Source organism: Salmo salar, chromosome 29, assembly GCF_965601325.2.
Source record: "Salmo salar chromosome 29, fSalSal1, whole genome shotgun sequence".
Classification (NCBI taxonomy): domain Eukaryota; kingdom Metazoa; phylum Chordata; class Actinopteri; order Salmoniformes; family Salmonidae; genus Salmo; species Salmo salar.
The window spans coordinates 31,504,717-31,526,105 of record NC_138319.1 but is presented as its reverse complement, the minus strand read 5'-3'; the positions used below and the strand labels follow the sequence as shown (position 1 = coordinate 31,526,105).

General features: G+C 44.3%; 1 protein-coding gene across 5 annotated transcripts; it reads right to left on the bottom strand.

The window, feature by feature from the left end:
* Positions 1-1,885: 1,885 nt before the first annotated feature.
* On the bottom strand, positions 1,886-20,773 carry LOC106590573 (nucleoporin p58/p45). 5 transcript variants are annotated; one of them, XM_014181687.3, is made up of 13 exons: positions 20,653-20,773; positions 18,617-18,768; positions 18,013-18,279; positions 16,569-16,728; positions 16,395-16,460; positions 16,108-16,282; positions 15,906-15,985; positions 15,625-15,743; positions 15,038-15,120; positions 14,738-14,936; positions 4,282-4,365; positions 2,789-2,884; positions 1,886-2,684 (listed from the first exon to the last, which is right to left on the bottom strand). In XM_014181687.3, the coding sequence occupies exons 3-13, from the start codon at positions 18,248-18,250 to the stop codon at positions 2,515-2,517; spliced, it is 1,470 nt and encodes a 489-aa protein (XP_014037162.1). In that variant the 5' UTR covers positions 18,251-18,279; positions 18,617-18,768; positions 20,653-20,773; the 3' UTR covers positions 1,886-2,514. The 5 variants fall into 5 exon arrangements, with proteins under 5 accessions (XP_014037162.1, XP_014037157.1, XP_014037160.1 ...); XM_014181682.3 differs by lacking the exon at positions 20,653-20,773 and adding an exon at positions 19,837-20,318; XM_014181685.3 differs by lacking the exons at positions 2,789-2,884; positions 20,653-20,773 and adding an exon at positions 19,837-20,315.
* Between the last annotated feature and the right edge of the window lie 616 nt (positions 20,774-21,389).

The window sequence follows — 21,389 nt, the reverse complement described above, 5'->3', positions numbered from 1 at the left end:
GTCGGTGTGTGCGATTTTTGGGAAGAGTCCACAAAGTCAATTCAGGTATTTAGTAATCATGTTAAGCAGTCTTATATATACTTAGCCGCAGGGAGGGGTCGTGCAAAAACATTGCCAGCCCTGAAGATGTCTATCGGGTCCACTAATACAGGACTAGTTAAGGTCTAGAACATTACTTTAGTGAAGAAATGTATTCTAAATGGAGGCCTATTTGAGTGTACAACACAGTTAATCTAATAATACTTGTGGAATATAAAAACACTTGCTTGACATGTTTTCCAGTTTCTTGAAATTGTGAAAACTAAAATGGTTTATGAATTCCTTTTCCATTTTAGTAGACACTTATCCAGAGCAATTTACAGTAGTGTGTGCATACATTTTCATACCACATCCCTGGCAACTAAGCCACATCATCACAAACCACATTGTTTTAATACATGGTGATGGAAAATCTACAGTTACAAACCTAGAGGACCAGCCTATGCACATTGAGTGGTTTGTAAGGATGGTACATTAAATTAATACTGCACAAAAAGTAGTTGTTTTCCATGTTATTTGATCAAGAAAAATATTTAATTTGATGTAGATGTTTTGTATCTTTGACCATGACTTTGCACCTTATAATGTAAATGTTTGAGGACAGGGTTGTGTTCTTTCTGGATTCCATTATAATGACATCACAGAGAAAGAGACAGGGCAACAACTCTTACAGCTATTCAACCCTCCAAGATTCTGTTCTTAACTATACAACTACCCTTTTCTGGCTAAGTGGGGAGACAGATGTTGTTGCTGTTGTATATCGGTCCGCAAATACTAGTAAAGGCCCAGTGCACTACTATATATAATTTCTTTATATATATATATATATATATATATTTTTTTAAATTCAGGTTTTTCAGGGGGTGTTGCAGTACCCTCAACACACCTACTTCCCTCGGCTATGGCCTTATGGCAGAAGCTGTTCAGGGTCCTGTTAGTTCCAGGTGCATTGGTACTGCTTGCCATGCGGTGGCAGAGAGAAGTCTATGGCTTAGGTGGCTGGAGTCTGAATTTTTTGGACCTTCTTCTGACACCGCCTGGATGGAAGGGAGCTTGGCCCCAGTAATGTACTGGGCCATACTCACCACCCTCTGTAGCGCCTTGTGGTCAGGTGCCTTGCAGTTGCTGTGCCAAGCCGTGATGCAGCCAGTCAAGATGCTCTTAACTTGTGCTGCAATAGAACTTTGAGGTTCTGAGGGCCCATGCCAAATCTTTTCAGCCCTCTGAGGGGGAAGAGGCGCTGTCGTGCCCTCTTCGTGACTGTTGGTGTGTGTGAACCCTGTTAATTCCTTAGTGATGTGGACACCAAGGAACTTGAAGATCTCGACACGCTCCACCACAGCCTCAGGGATGTGTATGGGGTTGTGCTTGCCCCTGTTTCCTGTTGTCCACAATCAGCTCACCACAGCCTCAGGGATGTGTATGGGGTTGTGCTTGCCCCTCCGTTTCCTGTTGTCCACAATCAGCTCCTTTGGTCTTGCTGACGTTGAGGGAGAGGTTGTTGTCCTGGCAGTGTCTGACCTCCCTATTGGCTGCCTCATCATCCTTGTGACTTCCCTATCATCCTTGTGACTTCCCTATCGTCCTTGTGACTTCCCTACCCTAAACCCTAACCAGACATAAATAACTAAACCTTCTTCCTTGTTTATAACTAATATATTCATAATTAACCATAGCTTCTTGTTCCATCTGTGCCCTAACCCTTACCGTTTACATTTAAACATCAATGGGTTGACGTCACAGTTAGACATCCCAAGAATCCCATTTAGATTTTTCCGTTTATACATGGACAGCCTGTCTGCCCAGAAGAGAAACATTTCAACAATAACACAGTCATACCAAGGCAAAGAATCATCAACATAACTTTTATTATTAAACTGCTGTTTGAAAATACAAGTTTTCCTTTTATCACCTCAGATGAAAAGAAAAGCTAATGGCATCACTATTTGGTAACAGAGAATCAGAATAGACAACTGAAAAACAGACAGCAATAGGATCCTCCACCACCCACCATACAACAAGACCGTGATCTATTGACTGACTGACTGACTCTCACACACCAGTTCCGGAACAGAGGTTATTTCCAATTATGGTTATGATCAATCCCTTTCAGGTTCTAACTTGTATGAAGGGCTGTGTGGGACATTCAGCGTGGCCAAGTTCTCTCCCTTGCACACGCACACACTCTCTTTCTCTCTCTCAAACACACACACAGCGTATAAAAAAAAAAAAAACCAGCAATCATGATGAAACAATTATAAGGTTTAAAAATAAAACACAGGTAATGAAACTTCTCCAAATGTGCTGATTGGTTTGAACTGTTGAAACTAGTTAGTTATGCCTCCCTCCTGCTCCTACCCCCCCTCCTCACTCCATCCTGCTCTGGAAGTCATAGAGCTAGGATCAGCTTTCCCTCCCCAAATCCTAACTGTTACCCCACTGTTCCCTTTGCCCCTCAGAGCACCGGTGGAGAGACTATCTCTTGCCCCTCTTGTTTCCCACCGGGGGCTTCTTGAGCTGCAGCAGTGGACCTCCCGTGCCGAAGCCCGTGGCGGTAGGGTTGGACACGCCAAACGTCAGGCCGGCAGACGCGTTGAGCCCGGGGTTACTGAAGTTAAACCCCGAACTACTGCTGCTACCAAAACCTGGAGGGAGGGGGGAGGAAAAGAAGAGAAAGAACATGAGTTATTCATATTTAGTATGCTCACAGGGTGTCTGCTGAGACATGAGGTGAGGAGTGTGTGTGTACCTGCGCTCAGGCTCCCTCCCGAGGCCTTGCTGGCGGAGGAGAAACCAAATGAGCCCCCCGTCGCAACCCCCCCGAAACCTGGACCCCCACCAAATACTGCAGGAGAGAGAGAGGGAGCCAAGCTTTAGTAAGACATTCACTAACTATGCTGCTACGACATGACAGACGAAGAGCTTAGCTTCCTGGACACACACTATGCTACTACGACATGACAGAGAGAGAGAGAGAGAGACAGAGAGAGAGAGAGAGAGAGAGAGCTTAGCTTCCTGGACACACTCTATGCTACTACGACATGACAGAGAGACAGAGACAGAGAGAGAGAGAGAGAGAGCTTAGCTTCCTGGACACACACTCTATGCTAACTATGCTGCTACGACATGACATACAGAGAGAGAGCTTAGCTTCCTGGACACACAGACACACCAACTATACTGCTATGACAAGACGGAGAGAGCTTAACTTCATGGACACGGGTGCGGACACACACACACACAAACTGCAAGGGCGTGTGAGAAAAAAGAGGGAGTTAAGCCTCCGTAATGGCTCACTGACAAACAAGGTATACTGAGAGTAGACCAATGAGGAAAGAGCAGCTGGTATCCAAACAGGGTATACTGAGAGTAGACCAATGAGGAAAGAGCAGCTGGTATCCAAACAGGGTATACGGAGAGTAGACCAATGAGGAAAGAGCAGCTGGTATCCAAACAAGGTATACTGAGAGTAGACCAATGAGGAAAGAGCAGCTGGTATCCAAACAGGGTATACTGAGAGTAGACCAATGAGGAAAGAGCAGCTGGTATCCAAACAGGGTATACTGAGAGTAGACCAATGAGGAAAGAGCAGCTGGTATCCAAACAAGGTATACTGAGAGTAGACCAATGAGGAAAGAGCAGCTGGTATCCAAACAGGGTATACTGAGAGTAGACCAATGAGGAAAGAGCAGCTGGTATCCAAACAGGGTATACTGAGAGTAGACCAATGAGGAAAGAGCAGCTGGTATCCAAACAAGGTATACTGAGAGTAGACCAATGAGGAAAGAGCAGCTGGTATCCAAACAGGGTATACTGAGAGTAGACCAATGAGGAAAGAGCAGCTGGTATCCAAACAAGGTATACTGAGAGTAGACCAATGAGGAAAGAGCAGCTGGTATCCAAACAAGGTATACTGAGAGTAGACCAATGAGGAAAGAGCAGCTGGTATCCAATGAAGAGAGTAAAGCATAGAGACCCACACCATACCCCTGCTACAGGCAGACTATTGTTTCAACCCTAGATAGTGAAGAGCTTAAAAACTCAGATACATTCCCTAATACTGCCACCTGTCTTACACAAGAGGGGGAGGAAGAGAGGATGAGGAACAGAGGGTAAGGAACAGAAGAAGTTAGAGAGATAAAAATAAAGAGATAGTGAGAAAGAGGGGGATAGTAAAAAGTAGGAGGAAGAGAGGTAGATGGATGGGGATGAGACAGACTAATGTAAAAAGACAGGTACTACCTCCAAGGCCTGATGAGCCTGTGCTAGAGCCCACTCCTGAGGCAAAGGGGTTTCCCAAGCCAGACCCCAGGGGCATCTGTCTCCCTGAGACAGACAGAGAGAACATAGCTTACTCCTCTGGACTAGTCTGTTTGTCTGTTACAGAAGTCAAGTTCCCCCCTCTCCTCTGCAACGTTCAGTGGTGGTATGTGTGTGTGAGTCCAAGAGTGTGAACAGAGTAACATCTCAGGACCCTGTGGATCAGTGGTTCTATATTGCATTAGACTACAGTAGTCTTCTCAGACTCCCCTCCCAACACTAACCTTATGGCCACATCTAAGTTGTTCCCCTTGATATACCTAATGACTACTGATAGTTCCATTATCACTAATAAGCAGCCTATGAGACTGTGGGTTGATTTTCACAGATCAAATGGTAAATGGCAATTCCACGGTAACAGAATGATGCTGAGACTCAGATTTTTCTAAATGGATGTCAAACAGAAAACAATGATTGCAAAGTTAAACCATACAACTCTATGCACAAGGACCACTTTTAACAGTTTCCACTAAACATTTCACAAAAACGCATTGACAGTGCATTCGGAAAGTATTCAGACCCCTTCCCTTTTTCCATATTGTTACAGCCTTATTCTAAAATGGATTCTATGTTTTTCTCCCCTCAATCTACACATATTACCCCATACATTACCCCATAATGACAAAGCGAAAACAGGTTCAGACATTTTTGCAAATGTATTTAAAATAAAAACAAAGAAATACCTTATTTACATAAGTATTCAGACCCTTTGCTACGAGACTCAAAACTGAGATGATTTGGAATGATATGGAAAAGCACACACACCTGTCTGTCTATATAAGGTCCCACAGTTGACAGTGCATGTCTGAGCAAAAACCAGGCCACGAGGTCAAAGGAATTGTCTATAGAGCTCCGAGACAGGATTGTGTCGAGGCACAGATCTGGGGAAGGCTACCAAACATTTCTGCAGCATTGAAGGTCCCCAAGAAAACAGTGGCCTCCATCATTCTTAAATGGAAGAAGTTTGGAACCACCAAGACTTCATAGAGCTGGCCGCCCGGCCAAACTGAGCAATCAGGGGAGAAGGGCCTTGGTCATGGAGGTGACTCTGACAGAGCTCTAGAGTTCCTCTGTGGAGATGGGAGAACCTTCCAGAAAGACAACCATCTCTGCAGCACTCCACCAATCAGGTCTGTATGGTAGAGTGGCCAGAGGGAAGTCACTCTTCAGTAAAAGGCACATGACAGCCCACTTGAAACAAGATTCTCTGGTCTGATAAAAATCAAGATTGAACTGTTTGGCCTAAATACAAACCGTCAAATCTGGAGGAAACCTGGCACCATCCCTACGGTGAAGCATTGTGGTGGCAGCATCATGCTTTGGGGATGTTTTTCAGCGACAAGGACTGGGAGACTAATCAAGATCGAGGCAAAGATGAACGGAGCAAAGTACTGAGAGATCCTTAATGAAAACCTTCTCCACAACACTCAGGACCTATGACTGGGGTGAAGGTTTACCTTCCAACAGGACAATGACCCTAAGCACACAGACAAGACAATGCAGGGGTGGCTTCGGGACGTCCTTGAGTGGCCCAGCCAGAGCCCGGACTTGAACCCGATCGAACATCTCTGGAGAGACCTGAAAATAGCTGTGCAATGACGCTCCCCATTCAACCCGACAGAGCTTGCGAGGATCTGCAGAGAAGAATGGGAGATACTAAGTAAAAAGTGCTGAGTCAATGGTCTGAATACTTATGAAATGTGATATTTCAGTTTTGTATTTTTAAAATAAAATTTGCAAACATTTTTATTTAAATCTGTTTTTTTCTTTGTCATTATGGGGTATTGTGTATAGATTAATGAGGGGGGAAACAATTTAATACATTTTAGAAAAAGGCTGTAACGTAACAAAATGTGGAAAAAGTCAAGGGGTCTGAATACTTTCCGAATGCACTGTACTTGAAGAACAGTGTAGATGGTGGAAGTTGTTAAATTGTCCTTGTGCATAGAGTTGTATGGTTTGTTGAACTTTGCAATCATTGGTTTTTGTTTGACATCCATTTTGGAAAAATCAGAGTCTCAGCATCACTCATCATGGAATTGCCCTAAAGTAGATGTTGGTAGAAACATGGCAGCTAGGACCTTCACTCAATCTCAGGGCACCAGTCTTGTTTCTTTTTAGCGGTTCTCAAATTGGATTTTAGAGTTGCAGCCTCCGCTATAGTATTAGTTAATTCTCTTAAATCCAATTGGATTGCTAAAATGAGTGGTTTACCAGTCAAAAAGAAACAAAGACAAGGTTGCTCCTTTAAAAACGGATTTATTGTGAAATGAAAGCAATTCCACTTACATAAAAGAACAAACAGTTAAAGGACACAACCGATTGTTAATTCCTATGGTTGTATTTGATAAGTTCTCCAAAACGGTTCAAGATTCCAAGAGTGAAGGAACTAGCATGTGCCAGGAAAAAATGCAGCGCAAATAATTATTAATATATGTCAAGTTTTAAAAGGCACACAATATTATTTAGTGTCACATATATGCATCAACAACAACAAGCATTGGTTTTATATATAAATATAAACTGGCTGGTTCGTGCACTGAATGCTGATTGGCTGACAGCCATGGTGTATCAGACCATATACCACGCGTATGACAAAACAGTTATTTTTACTGCTCTAATTACATTGGTAATTAGAGCAGGCCAATATACCACGGCTAAGGGCTGTGTCCATGCACTCCAGGTTGCGTCGTGCTTAGGAACAGCCCTTAGTTGTGGTACATTGGCCATATACCACATACATATATACATACATACATATATGTATACACACACACACACACACACACACACACACACACACACACACACACACACACACACACACACACACACACACACACACACTTTAAGTCAGAGGTTTACATACACCTTAGCCAAATACATTTAAACTCAGTTTTTCACAATTCCTGACATTTAATCCTAGTAAAAATTCCCTGTTTTAGGTCAGTTAGGATCACCACTTTATTTTAAGAATGTGAAATGTCAGAATAATAGTAGAGAGAATGAGAGAATGATTTATTTCAGCCTTTATTTCTTTCTTCACATTCCCAGTGGGTCAGAAGTTTACATACACTCAATTAGTATTTGGTAGCATTGCCTTTAAATTGTTTAACTGGGTCAAACGTTTCGAGTAACCTTCCACAAGCTTCCCACAATAAGTTGGGTGAATTTTGGCCCATTCCTCCTGACAGAGCTGGTGTAACTGAGTCAGGTTTGTAGGCCTCCTTGCTCGCACACTTTTTCAGTTCTGCCCACAAATTTTTGTGATGGCCACTCCAATACCTTGACTTTGTTGTCCTTAAGCCATTTTGCCACAACTTTGGAAGTATGCTCTGGGTCATTGTCCATTCAGAAGACCCACGCAAGCTTTAACTTCCTGACTGATGTCTTGAGATGTTGCTTCAATATATCCACATCATTTTCCTGCCTTATGATGTCATCTATTTTGTGAAGTGCACCAGTCCCTCCTGCAGCAAAGCACCCCCACAACATGATGCTGCCACCCCGTGCTTCACAGTTGGGATGGTGTTTTTCGGCTTGCAAGCCTCACCCTTTTTCCTCCAAACATAACAATGGTCATTATGGCCAATCAGTTATATTTTTGTTTCATCGGACCAGAGGACATTTCTCCAAAAAGTACGATCTTTGTCCCCATGTGCAGTTGCAAACTGTAGTCAGGCTTTTCTATGGCGGTTTTGGAGCAGTGGCCTTTCAGGTTATGGTCATATAGGACTCGTTTAGATACTTTTGTACCCGTTTCCTCCAGCATCTTCACAAGGTCCTTTGCTGTTGTTCTGGGATTGATTTGCACTTTTCACAACAAAGTACATTAATCTCTAGGAGACAGAACGCGTCTCTTTCCTGAGCGGTATGACGGCTGCGTGGTCCCATGGTGTTTATACTTGTGTACTATTGTTTGTACAGATGAACGTGGTACCTTCAGGCGTTTGGAAATTGCTCCCAAGGATGAACCAGACTTGTGGAGGTCTACAAAAAAAACATTTCTGAGGTCTTGGCTGATTTCTTTTGATTTTCCCGTGATGTCAAGCAGAGGCACTGAGTTTGAAGGTAGGCCTTGAAATACATCCACAGGTACACCTCCAATTTACTCAAATTATGTCATTTAGCCTATCAGAAGCTTCTATAGCCATGACATCATTTTCTGGAATTTTCCAAGCTGTTTAAAGGTACAGTCAACTTAGTGTATGTAAACTTCTGACCCACTGGAATTGTGATACAGTGAATTATAAGTGAAATAATCTGTCTGTAAACAATTTGTGTCAGGCACAAAGTAGATGTCCTAACCGACTTGCCAAAACTATAGTTTGTTAACAAGATATTTGTTAACAAGAAACAAGAGTGGTTGAAAAACGAGTTTTAATGACTCCAACCTAAGTGTGTGTAAACTCTCGACTTCAACTGTATGTATGTATATAAATAAAATATGCCAAACCCAACAGAACAGGCCCCAGTATTGCCATCTGTGTTAGTAAACTGATCCAGTAGGGAAACTACACCTCCCCAGCCAATAACATCAGTGTTGTACATACTACATCCCAGAGCAGCTCCCTGGCTCTGTGTAGCTAGCCCTGAGTCTGTACACTGAGTGGAGGGACCGTCTCAGCCAGTCAGTCCAACCACTACCAGTCTTCTGATCTCATCGAAGCCCTCAAAAAGGCCCAAGATTCATCAAGCCCTGTTAGCCATCACTCTTATACTAACAGGAGTCTGCCATCTGCAGCAGCCCTATGAGTTCCAGAACCAATCAGAGTTCCAGTTCCACATTATCTACTCATTCTAGAATATTCCAGTGTGGTTCTGGAAGGTTAGCGTGAGGGTGGACAGACAGGTCCGTCCAGAGCAGCAGTTGATTATCTCAGAGCACAAATTGTCACTCAGAATACAGAAAAATACTGATTCTTGGCACCAATGTTCCCACTGGCCTTCCCCAAGCAGTCGATACGGGCAGCAAGATCACGGTCTCTCCCTTGATAAACTAGTGAGTGATGTAATACTGAAGCCCTTCTATTGAATAGAATAGATAATGAAACTAAAGAAAACTAGGTTCCTTCCGTACAGAAGGTCATCAGCCCCTCTGCTCTCTCTTTCCTGGAGCCAGCTAGGCCTGCATGGTAGACCACACGCCAGTGTTAAGTAGTGTGTGTAGGAAATACTGTTAAATCACAATCATTATCTCAAAAGGTTAATGTAGAACGCGCAGTGATAAATTCAAAGTTGGATGGACTGTCAGGTGGAAGTGTGTGTGTTTAGACTCATTCCATGGAGGGTCTAGTGTCTGGGGCTATTTGGTTTTTCCTTTCAATGAAGACCCAGACAACCAGGTGAGAGGAGTGCCTTACTAATCAGGGACCATAATTCATCAGTCAAGTACAAGGGAGGAGTGAAAACCCCGACACTCGGCCCTTCGTGGAATGAATTTGACACGCGCTTTAGAACGGTGGTTCCCAACCTTTTTGGGGTAATTTACAAACCAACTGAATTGTGTTCTGCCCGGAGTAGCCCCGAAGTACCCCCTCATGCATTTTACCAGTAACCCTATGGTCTCATGAGTCTTCTCCAGTACCCCTGTGGATAGGCCAAGTACCCCAGGAGTCCTAGTACCCCTGGTTGGGAACCCCTGCTTTAGACTTTACAATGATCATTACCAGCTATGGCAGTCAGTCAATGTTCTATCTACAATGCAAATAAAGTCATACAGACACATACACCTGGCCACTTTAGTAACCAGAGCCTGCTATTATTGCCGTGACAACTCCATGGTAACTTAAGAAGCTGCCATGGTTACAAAAAGGGATTCATTTCTTTAACACTTCAAATCTTTAACTGAAATTAACACACAAAACAACCTCTTCTGCATGACCTGTAGAGTAAGTCAGTGTTCCCCTACTCCAGTACCCCCAACAGTACATATTTTTGTTATGGCCCCGGACAAGCACACCAGATTCTACCTGTCAACTAATCATCAAGCCCTTGACCAGTAAAATCTGGTGTCCAGGGCTACAACAAAAGCGTACTGTTGGGGGTACTGAAGGAACGGAGTTGGGAACCACTGCTGTTCGTAACACTAGGCTATACACTCCTCAAACTACACTCTGGACCTTCAAGCCAGTTCCACTGCCTTGTTTCATTGTTGCCCTCTAATCAGGGACTGATTTAGACCTGGGACACCAGGTCAATTAACTATCAGGCAGAACAGAAAACCTGCAGGCTCTGGACCTCGTAGGGTAAGAGTTGAATACCCCTGCTATACACCAGGGGTGTCAAACTCATTCCATGGAGGGCCTAGTGTCGCATGTTTTTGGTTTTTCCTTTCAATTAAGACCTAGGCAACCAGACGAGGAGAGTTCCTTACTAAATCAGTGACCTAGGCAACCAGGCGAGTGGAGTTCCTTACTAAATCAGTGACCTAGGCAACCAGGCGAGGGGAGTTCCTTACTAAATCAGTGACCTAGGCAACCAGGCGAGTGGAGTTCCTTACTAAATCAGTGACCTAGGCAACCAGACGAGGAGAGTTCCTTACTAAATCAGTGACCTAGGCAACCAGGCGAGTGGAGTTCCTTACTAAATCAGTGACCTAGGCAACCAGGCGAGTGGAGTTCCTTACTAAATCAGTGACCTAGGCAACCAGGTGAGGAGAGTTCCTTACTAAATCAGTGACCTAGGCAACCAGGCGAGGGGAGTTCCTTACTAAATCAGTGACCTAGGCAACCAGGTGAGGAGAGTTCCTTACTAAATCAGTGACCTAGACAACCAGGTGAGGAGAGTTCCTTACTAAATCAGTGACCTAGGCAACCAGGTGAGGAGAGTTCCTTACTAAATCAGTGACCTAGACAACCAGGTGAGGAGAGTTCCTTACTAAATCAGTGACCTAGGCAACCAGGTGAGGGGAGTTCCTTACTAAATCAGTGACCTAGGCAACCAGGTGAGGGGAGTTCCTTACTAAATCAGTGACCTAGGCAACCAGGTGAGGAGAGTTCCTTACTAAATCAGTGACCTAGACAACCAGGTGAGGAGAGTTCCTTACTAAATCAGTGACCTAGGCAACCAGGTGAGGAGAGTTCCTTACTAAATCAGTGACCTAGACAACCAGGTGAGGAGAGTTCCTTACTAAATCAGTGACCTAGGCAACCAGGTGAGGGGAGTTCCTTACTAAATCAGTGACCTAGGCAACCAGGTGAGGGGAGTTCCTTACTAAATCAGTGACCTAGGCAACCAGGCGAGGGGAGTTCCTTACTAAATCAGTGACCTAGGCAACCAGGTGAGGAGAGTTCCTTACTAAATCAGTGACCTAGACAACCAGGTGAGGAGAGTTCCTTACTAAATCAGTGACCTAGGCAACCAGGTGAGGAGAGTTCCTTACTAAATCAGTGACCTAGACAACCAGGTGAGTGGAGTTCCTTACTAAATCAGTGACCTAGGCAACCAGGTGAGTGGAGTTCCTTACTAAATCAGTGACCTAGGCAACCAGGTGAGGAGAGTTCCTTACTAAATCAGTGACCTAGGCAACCAGGTGAGGGGAGTTCCTTACAAAATCAGTGACCTAGACAACCAGGTGAGGAGAGTTCCTTACTAAATCAGTGACCTAGGCAACCAGGTGAGGAGAGTTCCTTACTAAATCAGTGACCTAGGCAACCAGGTGAGGGGAGTTCCTTACTAAATCAATGACCTAGACAACCAGGCGAGGAGAGTTCCTTACTAAATCAGTGACCTAGACAACCAGGTGAGGGGAGTTCCTTACTAAATCAGTGACCTAGGCAACCAGGCGAGTGGAGTTCCTTACTAAATCAGTGACCTAGGCAACCAGGCGAGGGGAGTTCCTTACTAAATCAGTGACCTAGGCAACCAGGCGAGTGGAGTTCCTTACTAAATCAGTGACCTAGGCAACCAGGTGAGTGGAGTTCCTTACTAAATCAGTGACCTAGGCAACCAGGTGAGGGGAGTTCCTTACTAAATCAGTGACCTAGGCAACCAGGTGAGGAGAGTTCCTTACTAAATCAGTGACCTAGACAACCAGGTGAGTGGAGTTCCTTACTAAATCAGTGACCTAGGCAACCAGGTGAGTGGAGTTCCTTACTAAATCAGTGACCTAGGCAACCAGGTGAGGAGAGTTCCTTACTAAATCAGTGACCTAGGCAACCAGGTGAGGGGAGTTCCTTACAAAATCAGTGACCTAGACAACCAGGTGAGGAGAGTTCCTTACTAAATCAGTGACCTAGGCAACCAGGTGAGGAGAGTTCCTTACTAAATCAGTGACCTAGGCAACCAGGTGAGGGGAGTTCCTTACTAAATCAATGACCTAGACAACCAGGCGAGGAGAGTTCCTTACTAAATCAGTGACCTAGACAACCAGGTGAGTGGAGTTCCTTACTAAATCAGTGACCTAGGCAACCAGGTGAGGGGAGTTCCTTACTAAATCAGTGACCTAGGCAACCAGGCGAGTGGAGTTCCTTACTAAATCAGTGACCTAGGCAACCAGGTGAGTGGAGTTCCTTACTAAATCAGTGACCTAGGCAACCAGGTGAGGGGAGTTCCTTACTAAATCAGTGACCTAGGCAACCAGGTGAGGAGAGTTCCTTACTAAATCAGTGACCTAGGCAACCAGGTGAGGGGAGTTCCTTACTAAATCAGTGACCTAGACAACCAGGTGAGTGGAGTTCCTTACTAAATCAGTGACCTAGGCAACCAGGTGAGGAGAGTTCCTTACTAAATCAGTGACCTAGACAACCAGGTGAGGGGAGTTCCTTACAAAATCAGTGACCTAGACAACCAGGTGAGGGGAGTTCCTTACTAAATCAGTGACCTAGACAACCAGGCGAGGGGAGTTCCTTACTAAATCAGTGACCTAGACAACCAGGTGAGTGGAGTTCCTTACTAAATCAGTGACCTAGACAACCAGGTGAGGGGAGTTCCTTACTAAATCAGTGACCTAGACAACCAGGTGAGGAGAGTTCCTTACTAAATCAGTGACCTAGACAACCAGGTGAGGGGAGTTCCTTACTAAATCAGTGACCCTAATTCCTCAAAGAACAAGGGAGGAGTGAAAACCTGCAGACACTCGGCCTCCGTGGAATGAGACAGACACGTGCTTTACACTGTCAGTCTAACTTTTAAGTGTGTATCAAGACACACACACACACACACACACACACACACACACACACACACACACACACACACACACACACACACACACACACACACACACACACACACACACACACACCACACACACACACACACACACACACACACACACACACACACACACACACACACACACACACACACACAGTCCTCATCTAAAACAGTTTGTACAATCCCCCCCCCCCCAAAAAAAAAAGTTGAGGCTCAGTTTTGGAACTAAACCCATTTGACACCTAATGGATACCAGAATACTCACTTGGCAGCACCACATACTACGATATGTTATTCTCAAAATAACCAAACTAATTCAGCTTCACAACAAAGCACCTTCATTAAAACTATATTCAAATAGAGACTGAACCTAAAGACATTCAGCCTCCAGGTTCAGTTATTGAAGGGGTTGTAGTCTAGAGTCTGTCTGGGACAGATCTGAGAGCTGTGAATGAACACAGAGTGAGTCCAGTAATCTGACCACTCTACACTTCTTTATTCATCCTTCATTTTAGGTCCCATCCCTCCTTGTTTCCAGTAGAGGAAGAAGCCTTACAGGGATCATGTTAAGTGCTTCTCTTTTAGATATAGATAAAGAGATATATAGAGAGATATATAGAGAGAGAGAAGAAAAGCATAGCCATCTGAATATAATAATTGTTTGGTGGATGCTTAGGTTTGTTCTATTTCACACAAACAGAATTGGAAATGTGTTTTTTTTGCATATCCCAACTCTCCCTGAGACACCCTCAGAGTAGAGTCACAGCCAGGGAATTCCATTATCAAGTAGGGTCAGATTTCAACTAGCGACCTTTCAGGTCCTGGCCCAACGCTCTAACCGCTAGACTACCTGATGAATAATCGTTGCTAGGTTTATGGACAGGCGGTTTCAACAAACAGCCCGCTGGAGACACTTCTGGTAACTTCTGACACATATAGCACCAAACCACCGGGGGAAAAAATGACTGAAAAGGGTTTGGCACTTGCTATGCTACTTTCATTTTCTTCCTCCAATCCTCCAGCTCTCCCCCTTTCCAGAGAAAGAAAATAAACTAAACAGAAAGTTTGGCACTGGCTACATTGCTTTTCATTCTCCTCTTTCTCACTCCCCCCCCTCAGTCTCCCTCCTGCCCTCCCTCTGTCAGACTGAGGGGCTGGAAAAGGTGAACGGTCAAATATGAAGGGTCAGGGTTCTAGAACTTGAAGGCGGAGTTCACACCTGGGCCGGGCTGCTGCTGGCTCAGCGTGGCTGCCATGGCGACTGCTGCTGCGTTAGGGACACTGCCGAACGGGGCGGGGCCGATTGTGATGCGTGTGGCGCTCTTCCACTTCTTACTGGCCGCCCGCTTGGACTCGAAAACATCCGTGGAGTCCTCCAGGAAGGCCCGGCGGTATCCCAGGTACTGCTGCTTCAGGATCTACCACAGAGGAAGAACCTCAATCCCTTCATTCTAAATACTTTATTTATAGCTCTTGGTGATTGGTCAAGGTGATGTTGCTAGCGGTCTGTAGGACTTACCTTGACGTTCTCGTGTACTGACTGGAGCTGAGCAGCCAGACAAACAAACGTCTGGTACAACTTCTGCATGGCCAGAGACAGATCTACACACGCAGTATGAAGAGAGAAACACAACAAACAGAGTATGAAGTCAGGAGTCCTGTGGTGTGTGATCCACTGCCCTGTGTAGAGAGGTGATTCTCACCCTGTGGTGTGATGTGTGATCCACTGCCCTGTGTAGAGAGGTGATTCTCACCCTGTGGTGTGATGTGTGATCCACTGCCCTGTGTAGAGAGGTGATTCTCACCCTGTGGTGTGATGTGTGATCCACTGCCCTGTGTAGAGAGGTGATTCTCACCCTGTGGTGTGATGTGTGATCCACTGCCCTGTGTAGAGAGGTGATTCTCACCCTGTGGTGTGATGTGTGATCCACTGCCCTGTGTAGAGAGGTGATTCTCACCCTGTGGTGTGTGATCCACTGCCCTGTGTAGAGAGGTGATTCTCACCCTGTGGTGTGATGTGTGATCCACTGCCCTGTGTAGAGAGGTGATTCTCACCCTGTGGTGTGATGTGTGATCCACTGCCCTGTGTAGAGAGGTGATTCTCACCCTGTGGTGTGATGTGTGATCCACTGCCCTGTGTAGAGAGGTGATTCTCCAGCTCCTCTATCTGCTGTCTGTACTGCTGCAGTTGGACCTCAAACTGATCCACTAAACACCGGAAATAACTAGAGAGAGAGACAGAGAGACACAGAAAGAGAGAATGACAGAAGAGAGAGACAAAGATTGAACTTATTAGGGATAAAATGCAGTACATGAATCTATGTGGTTCTAAAGGAAAACGTGCTAAGGTAAGTTCAGGGGGGTGTAACAATGATGGGACTACTCACTCATAGGGAGCTGTGTTTTCATGTTGGAGTCCAGGGGGAGTCTTCTGAGTCCGTAGAGCTATGTCTGCATTCTTCAACTCCTACACATGCACACACACGCACACACAGAGAGAGAGACACCCACTATAAAGCCCAGCAACACTTAGGGCAATTTAGTTTTGATCCTGAATTCCTCAAAGGACAATGTGAGTTCAGTGTGTACCAGCGCAGCCTCCATCTTCAGGTGACCTATAGCCAGGGCGTTTCTCTGTAGTCCCGAGGCGCTGACAGACAGCAGCTGTTTGAGACTCTTGATGTCATCCTGAACCTTCAGCATGGCTTTAAAAGACATCCTGCTGATCTCCTCGTGAACCTGCTTCTGCTCCTTCACAAACTTCCTACAGGACGGTAGAAACTCACACATCAATACAATGGATATTCATGACCAAAGACAGTGCTAGAGATGTGCACAGACACACGCACATGACGATGCACGACTTCTTCACTTACTGGAAATGGTCTACATCCTGACAGATGACTGGAGGCAAGTTTTCATCTTTCAACGCTTTACTGTCCCTGAAAGAGAGAGCGTGAAACCCATTATGACAACCATATGAGGCAACTGCAATCAGTCACACTGCGGAATCTTATTGGTCCAGACAGGTGTCAGTCAGTAGCACTTACTGTGGGCTGGCCCCTAATGATTTGTCGCTCTTTTTCTCTGAGGAAGTGCTGAAGTCAACTCCGCCCAGTCCAAGGCTGGGGGCCGTTGAGATCGCCGTCGAGGTAGAGACTAGGGAACCTAACGTCAACCCCCCTGAACCAAGAGTGGTCTGGGCCAAACCTGGAAACACACACAAGAATTAACACAAATAAACCCAATGACACAAACAACCTCACAAATGTGTTAGTCCCATACAACCCTAATGCTAACAGTCCTCCCAGAGTGGACTGGCCCAGACCTAAGACTATTACATCATCAGAAAGGTGTGACACACACACACACACACACACACACACACACACACACACACACACACACACACACACACACACACACACACACACACACACACACACACACACACACACACACACACACACACACACACACACACAAAGAAAAAAACGGACAGATCATACACTACCTCTAAATAAGGAGAGATAAGAGATGGATAGATGTAGTTAACTAACCAGTAGGATTCCTGTTATAGAACAGATGGATGTAGTTAACTAACCAGTAGGAGTCATGTTAGAGAACAGACAGATGTAGTTAACTAACCAGTAGGATTCATGTTATAGAACAGATAGATGTAGTTAACTAACCAGTAGGATTCATGTTAGAGAACAGATGGATGTAGTTAACTAACCAGTAGGATTCATGTTAGAGAACAGACAGATGTAGTTAACTAACCAGTAGGAGTCATGTTAGAGAACAGATGGATGTAGTTAACTAACCAGTAGGATTCATGTTAGAGAACAGACAGAGATGTCGTTAACTAACCAGTAGGAGTCATGTTATAGAACAGATAGATGTAGTTAACTAACCAGTAGGATTCATGTTAGAGAACAGACAGATAGATGTAGTTAACTAACCAGTAGGATTCATGTTAGAGAACAGATAGATGTAGTTAACTAACCAGTAGGATTCATGTTAGAGAACAGATAGATGTAGTTAACTAACCAGTAGGATTCATGTTAGAGAACAGACAGATGTAGTTAACTAACCAGTAGGATTCATGTTAGAGAACAGATGGATGTAGTTAACTAACCAGTAGGATTCATGTTAGAGAACAGACAGATAGATGTAGTTAACTAACCAGTAGGATTCATGTTAGAGAACAGATGGATGTAGTTAACTAACCAGTAGGAGTCATGTTAGAGAACAGACAGATGTAGTTAACTAACCAGTAGGAGTCATGTTAGAGAACAGATGGATGTAGTTAACTAACCAGTAGGATTCATGTTAGAGAACAGATAGATGTAGTTAACTAACCAGTAGGATTCATGTTATAGAACAGATAGATGTAGTTAACTAACCAGTAGGATTCATGTTATAGAACAGATGGATGTAGTTAACTAACCAGTAGGATTCATGTTATAGAACAGATAGATGTAGTTAACTAACCAGTAGGATTCATGTTAGAGAACATACTGGAACCCAACGATAGACCTGTGGATGGGGCTGTACTCGCAGCCACACCCCCTAGGTTGAGAGCAAATCCTGTGGCTCCTTGCTGTGGAGCGGTGGAGGTGAGGACGGAGCCTAGGGTCAGTCCTGCCCCTGAGGGGGCCGAGGAGGCAGCAGTGAGGGAGAAGGGTTGGGCCGAGGCAGAAGGTTTATTGAAGGCCATACTAAAGCCCATGGTAGGGGCTGTAGAGGCCGCTGGGGCACCTGGGAGAGACCAGGAAAGAGCTGGGTTAAAGGTCGATTCAACCGTATGACTTCAACGAGAACAAATTCATCTGCAGAGACTGCTGCTATTGGTTTGTCATGCTAAGGCTCAAATTGGGATCAGCCAATGGTAGACGTGGATGTTATGACCGATGTGTAGCCTACGTTGACAGAACATTTGCCTAACGTACGGCCTTTAGTGGGTGCAGCAGCACCCGTAGCGAAACAACAACACAACTCCATGCGTGGGTGAAAGAAACAACAAGCAGGAGGCAGGTCTGCAGAGGTAGAGAGACAAACAGTCGTAAAAACGTGTGTGTGGTGTGTGTGTACCTACCTGAGGCAGGAGTGTTAAAGGAGAACCCCCCAGTAGGTTTCTGTGCAAACAGGGACACCCCCAGGCCCAGAGAAGAGGTGGTGGTGGTGGAGGCTGCACCACCCAGACCTCCACCCAGAGTAAAGCCACCCGTACCTGCTGCAGCTGGGGTACTAGAGAGAGGGGGTGAGAATGAGAGGGAGGTGAGAAGTACAAAACATTACTATGCAAATATGCCTCACCTGTTACATATATTACAGTTTTTATGACACTATCACAAACAATGTATATCTGTTTTGATGTTGAATGGGTACAGTAAGGATGACAGCAAAGCCCCAAGTCTAAAACTCACACTGATTACAAACAATCACCCAGCCTCTCTCTCTCTCTAGCAAACACACACGTTCAGAAGAGAAACAAGTAGGTGAGGCATCCATAACACATGTGGTAGTTAGCAGGTGATCATGACTCTCAGGTCCATTATATTACACGAGTCATTGGACGAAGGATTCTTCTGTAGGGGGGTGTTTTGTGGTACTGTACGGTTTTGGAAGCATGAGGTCCTTATCTTTCATATCAGCTTGAAATAATTTTCTAAAAACAAAAAAAAGGTTAAAGTGATACACCTTTATAGGGTTAGGATTCCCACTTGGCCACATTTCCATGTTACAGCGCTTGTTTAGGGAAAACAGACGACCTGTGTGAATTAGGAAGACAATGTGGACTACCTGTACTAATTAGCTATCTGCGTTTCTGAACGTCTGTGTAAACGGAAGACAGATGCCACTGAAAAAAAACTGTCGCTGCAACAGTTAAAACAGTGTACAGTAAGTGTAGTGTGTATTTTGCATTTGTGAAATGATTGATGTGATATTAAACTACAGGGATTTATGTTTCTAGAACCGTACCGCAATTGAGAATCGACTCGCGTTTAGATGGAGTATGACTCCATCCACTCCAGAGACAATTCTGCATTTACATACAGCACGTAGCTAAGGAAGGTCCTTGGACTAAGTAGTAACGTTATGCTCCTTTAATCTAATATAGCCAGGTAACTACTTAACGTCACAATTTTGACAGTGGGGTTTATTACGATTACTACTGGATAGCTAACGTTAGTTAACTACCTAGTTAGTCAGTTGGTAACAATCCATGCTGGGTAAGTTAACCGCGCTGAGTCAACATAGCTATGTCCGAGATAAATAAGCTAATTTACGTGAGCCGTGGACAACACTTCTTACCTGGCAGTGCCTCCAAACGAAAATCCTCCGCCAGTGTTCGTGGATCCAGACCCGAAATTAAAGCCTGACATCTTCTTTCAACAACAGGCCAATATTTTGATAAAACTTTTGTTAGCCGATTGTTCACTAGCTAGCAACTAGCTTTGGGATAAAATAAAATAAAAATCAACACCCGCGTGGAGGCCCAGTCTGACACACTGGTGTTATGAAATCATGGTAAACTAAAAATAAATGACCACTATTCGGCTATTTCAACTCACACGCTTAGTAACGTATAACATTTTACAAAGATCTGAAACTTGGTCATGTATGCACACAATCAGCACTAAAATGTTATCGTTCCGCGCTTCACCCCGAGTGTAGTTATATTTTCCGGTTACATTGGCCTACTAGGACAGTGATGTCTGGAGGATTTAGCAGATCGGACGGTCATGTCGGGACATCTAGCGTTTGATAGTGGTAATGACCACAATGTACATTTCTCATAATGTGTGTGAATATGTAACAAACCAAAAAAAATGTGCGTTGCTAATTTGAGAACGGGTTTTAAAATATGTTTGTGTTAATAAATATTACAGCAGAATGAGGAAGTAAAATGGCAAAGAACGTACTCTGACTTGACTGGAAACAACCGGAAACTCTGTAAAAGAGGTATAATCATGACGTCGGAGCTTCAGAAAAAGGCCTGATTTATAAGGAATAAGTTCTACCCCAGCTGGCATGAGAGGAATATTGACTTTGTTCTTGATGTTTTCGACAACAGGGGTAATATTCTCACATATGAACAATTTATAACATTGAAAGAGTTTCCAATACCTTTCAGAGAGCTTATTTCTGTGATCAAAGCCGTTCCCAGTGGTCTAACTACACTAATGAAAACTCAGCTTTGGTAATGATCACAAAGTTTATCCAGAACCAGTGTTGCCAACTAATTTTCAGGGTAAGTTGCTAGAGCCAGGTTGATTTGTTGCTAAAAGTTGCTAAATGACGTTGTGATGTCATTGCGTGATAACGTAAAATTGCGTCATCACGTAGAATACACAACAACGTTTCTCATTTACATTTACGTCATTTAGCAGACGCTCTTATCCAGAGCGACTTACAAATTGGTGCATTCACCACCTTATGATATCCAGTGGAACTGTTGATTGATGTTGAGACATGTTGATTGATGTTGTAAGTTCTGTTCAAGATCAAACATTCGTGAGCAGCTATATTCATTGGGTTTGGCTCGTCGAACCCATACTACTGCTGCTGCAGTCAGCCAACAATGATTTGCAATTTACTGAAATTGCTGCTGGCCTTCTGCTGACGTCACTCACAAAGCACGTTTGTTGTGACTGAGTGTGTGACAGAGAAAATCGTGCATTTTAGCGTTTGAGTCACTTTTCAAAAGTTGCTAAAAGTTCCAAATACATTTTTAAAAGTAGTTCAATTTGTTGCTAGGTGCTATTTGAAAAAAAAGTTGCCAGGGTAGTCTGAAAAGTTGCATAATCTAGCAACAAAATTGCTAAATTGGCATCACTGTCCAGAACTCAGATTGGAAGGCGTGG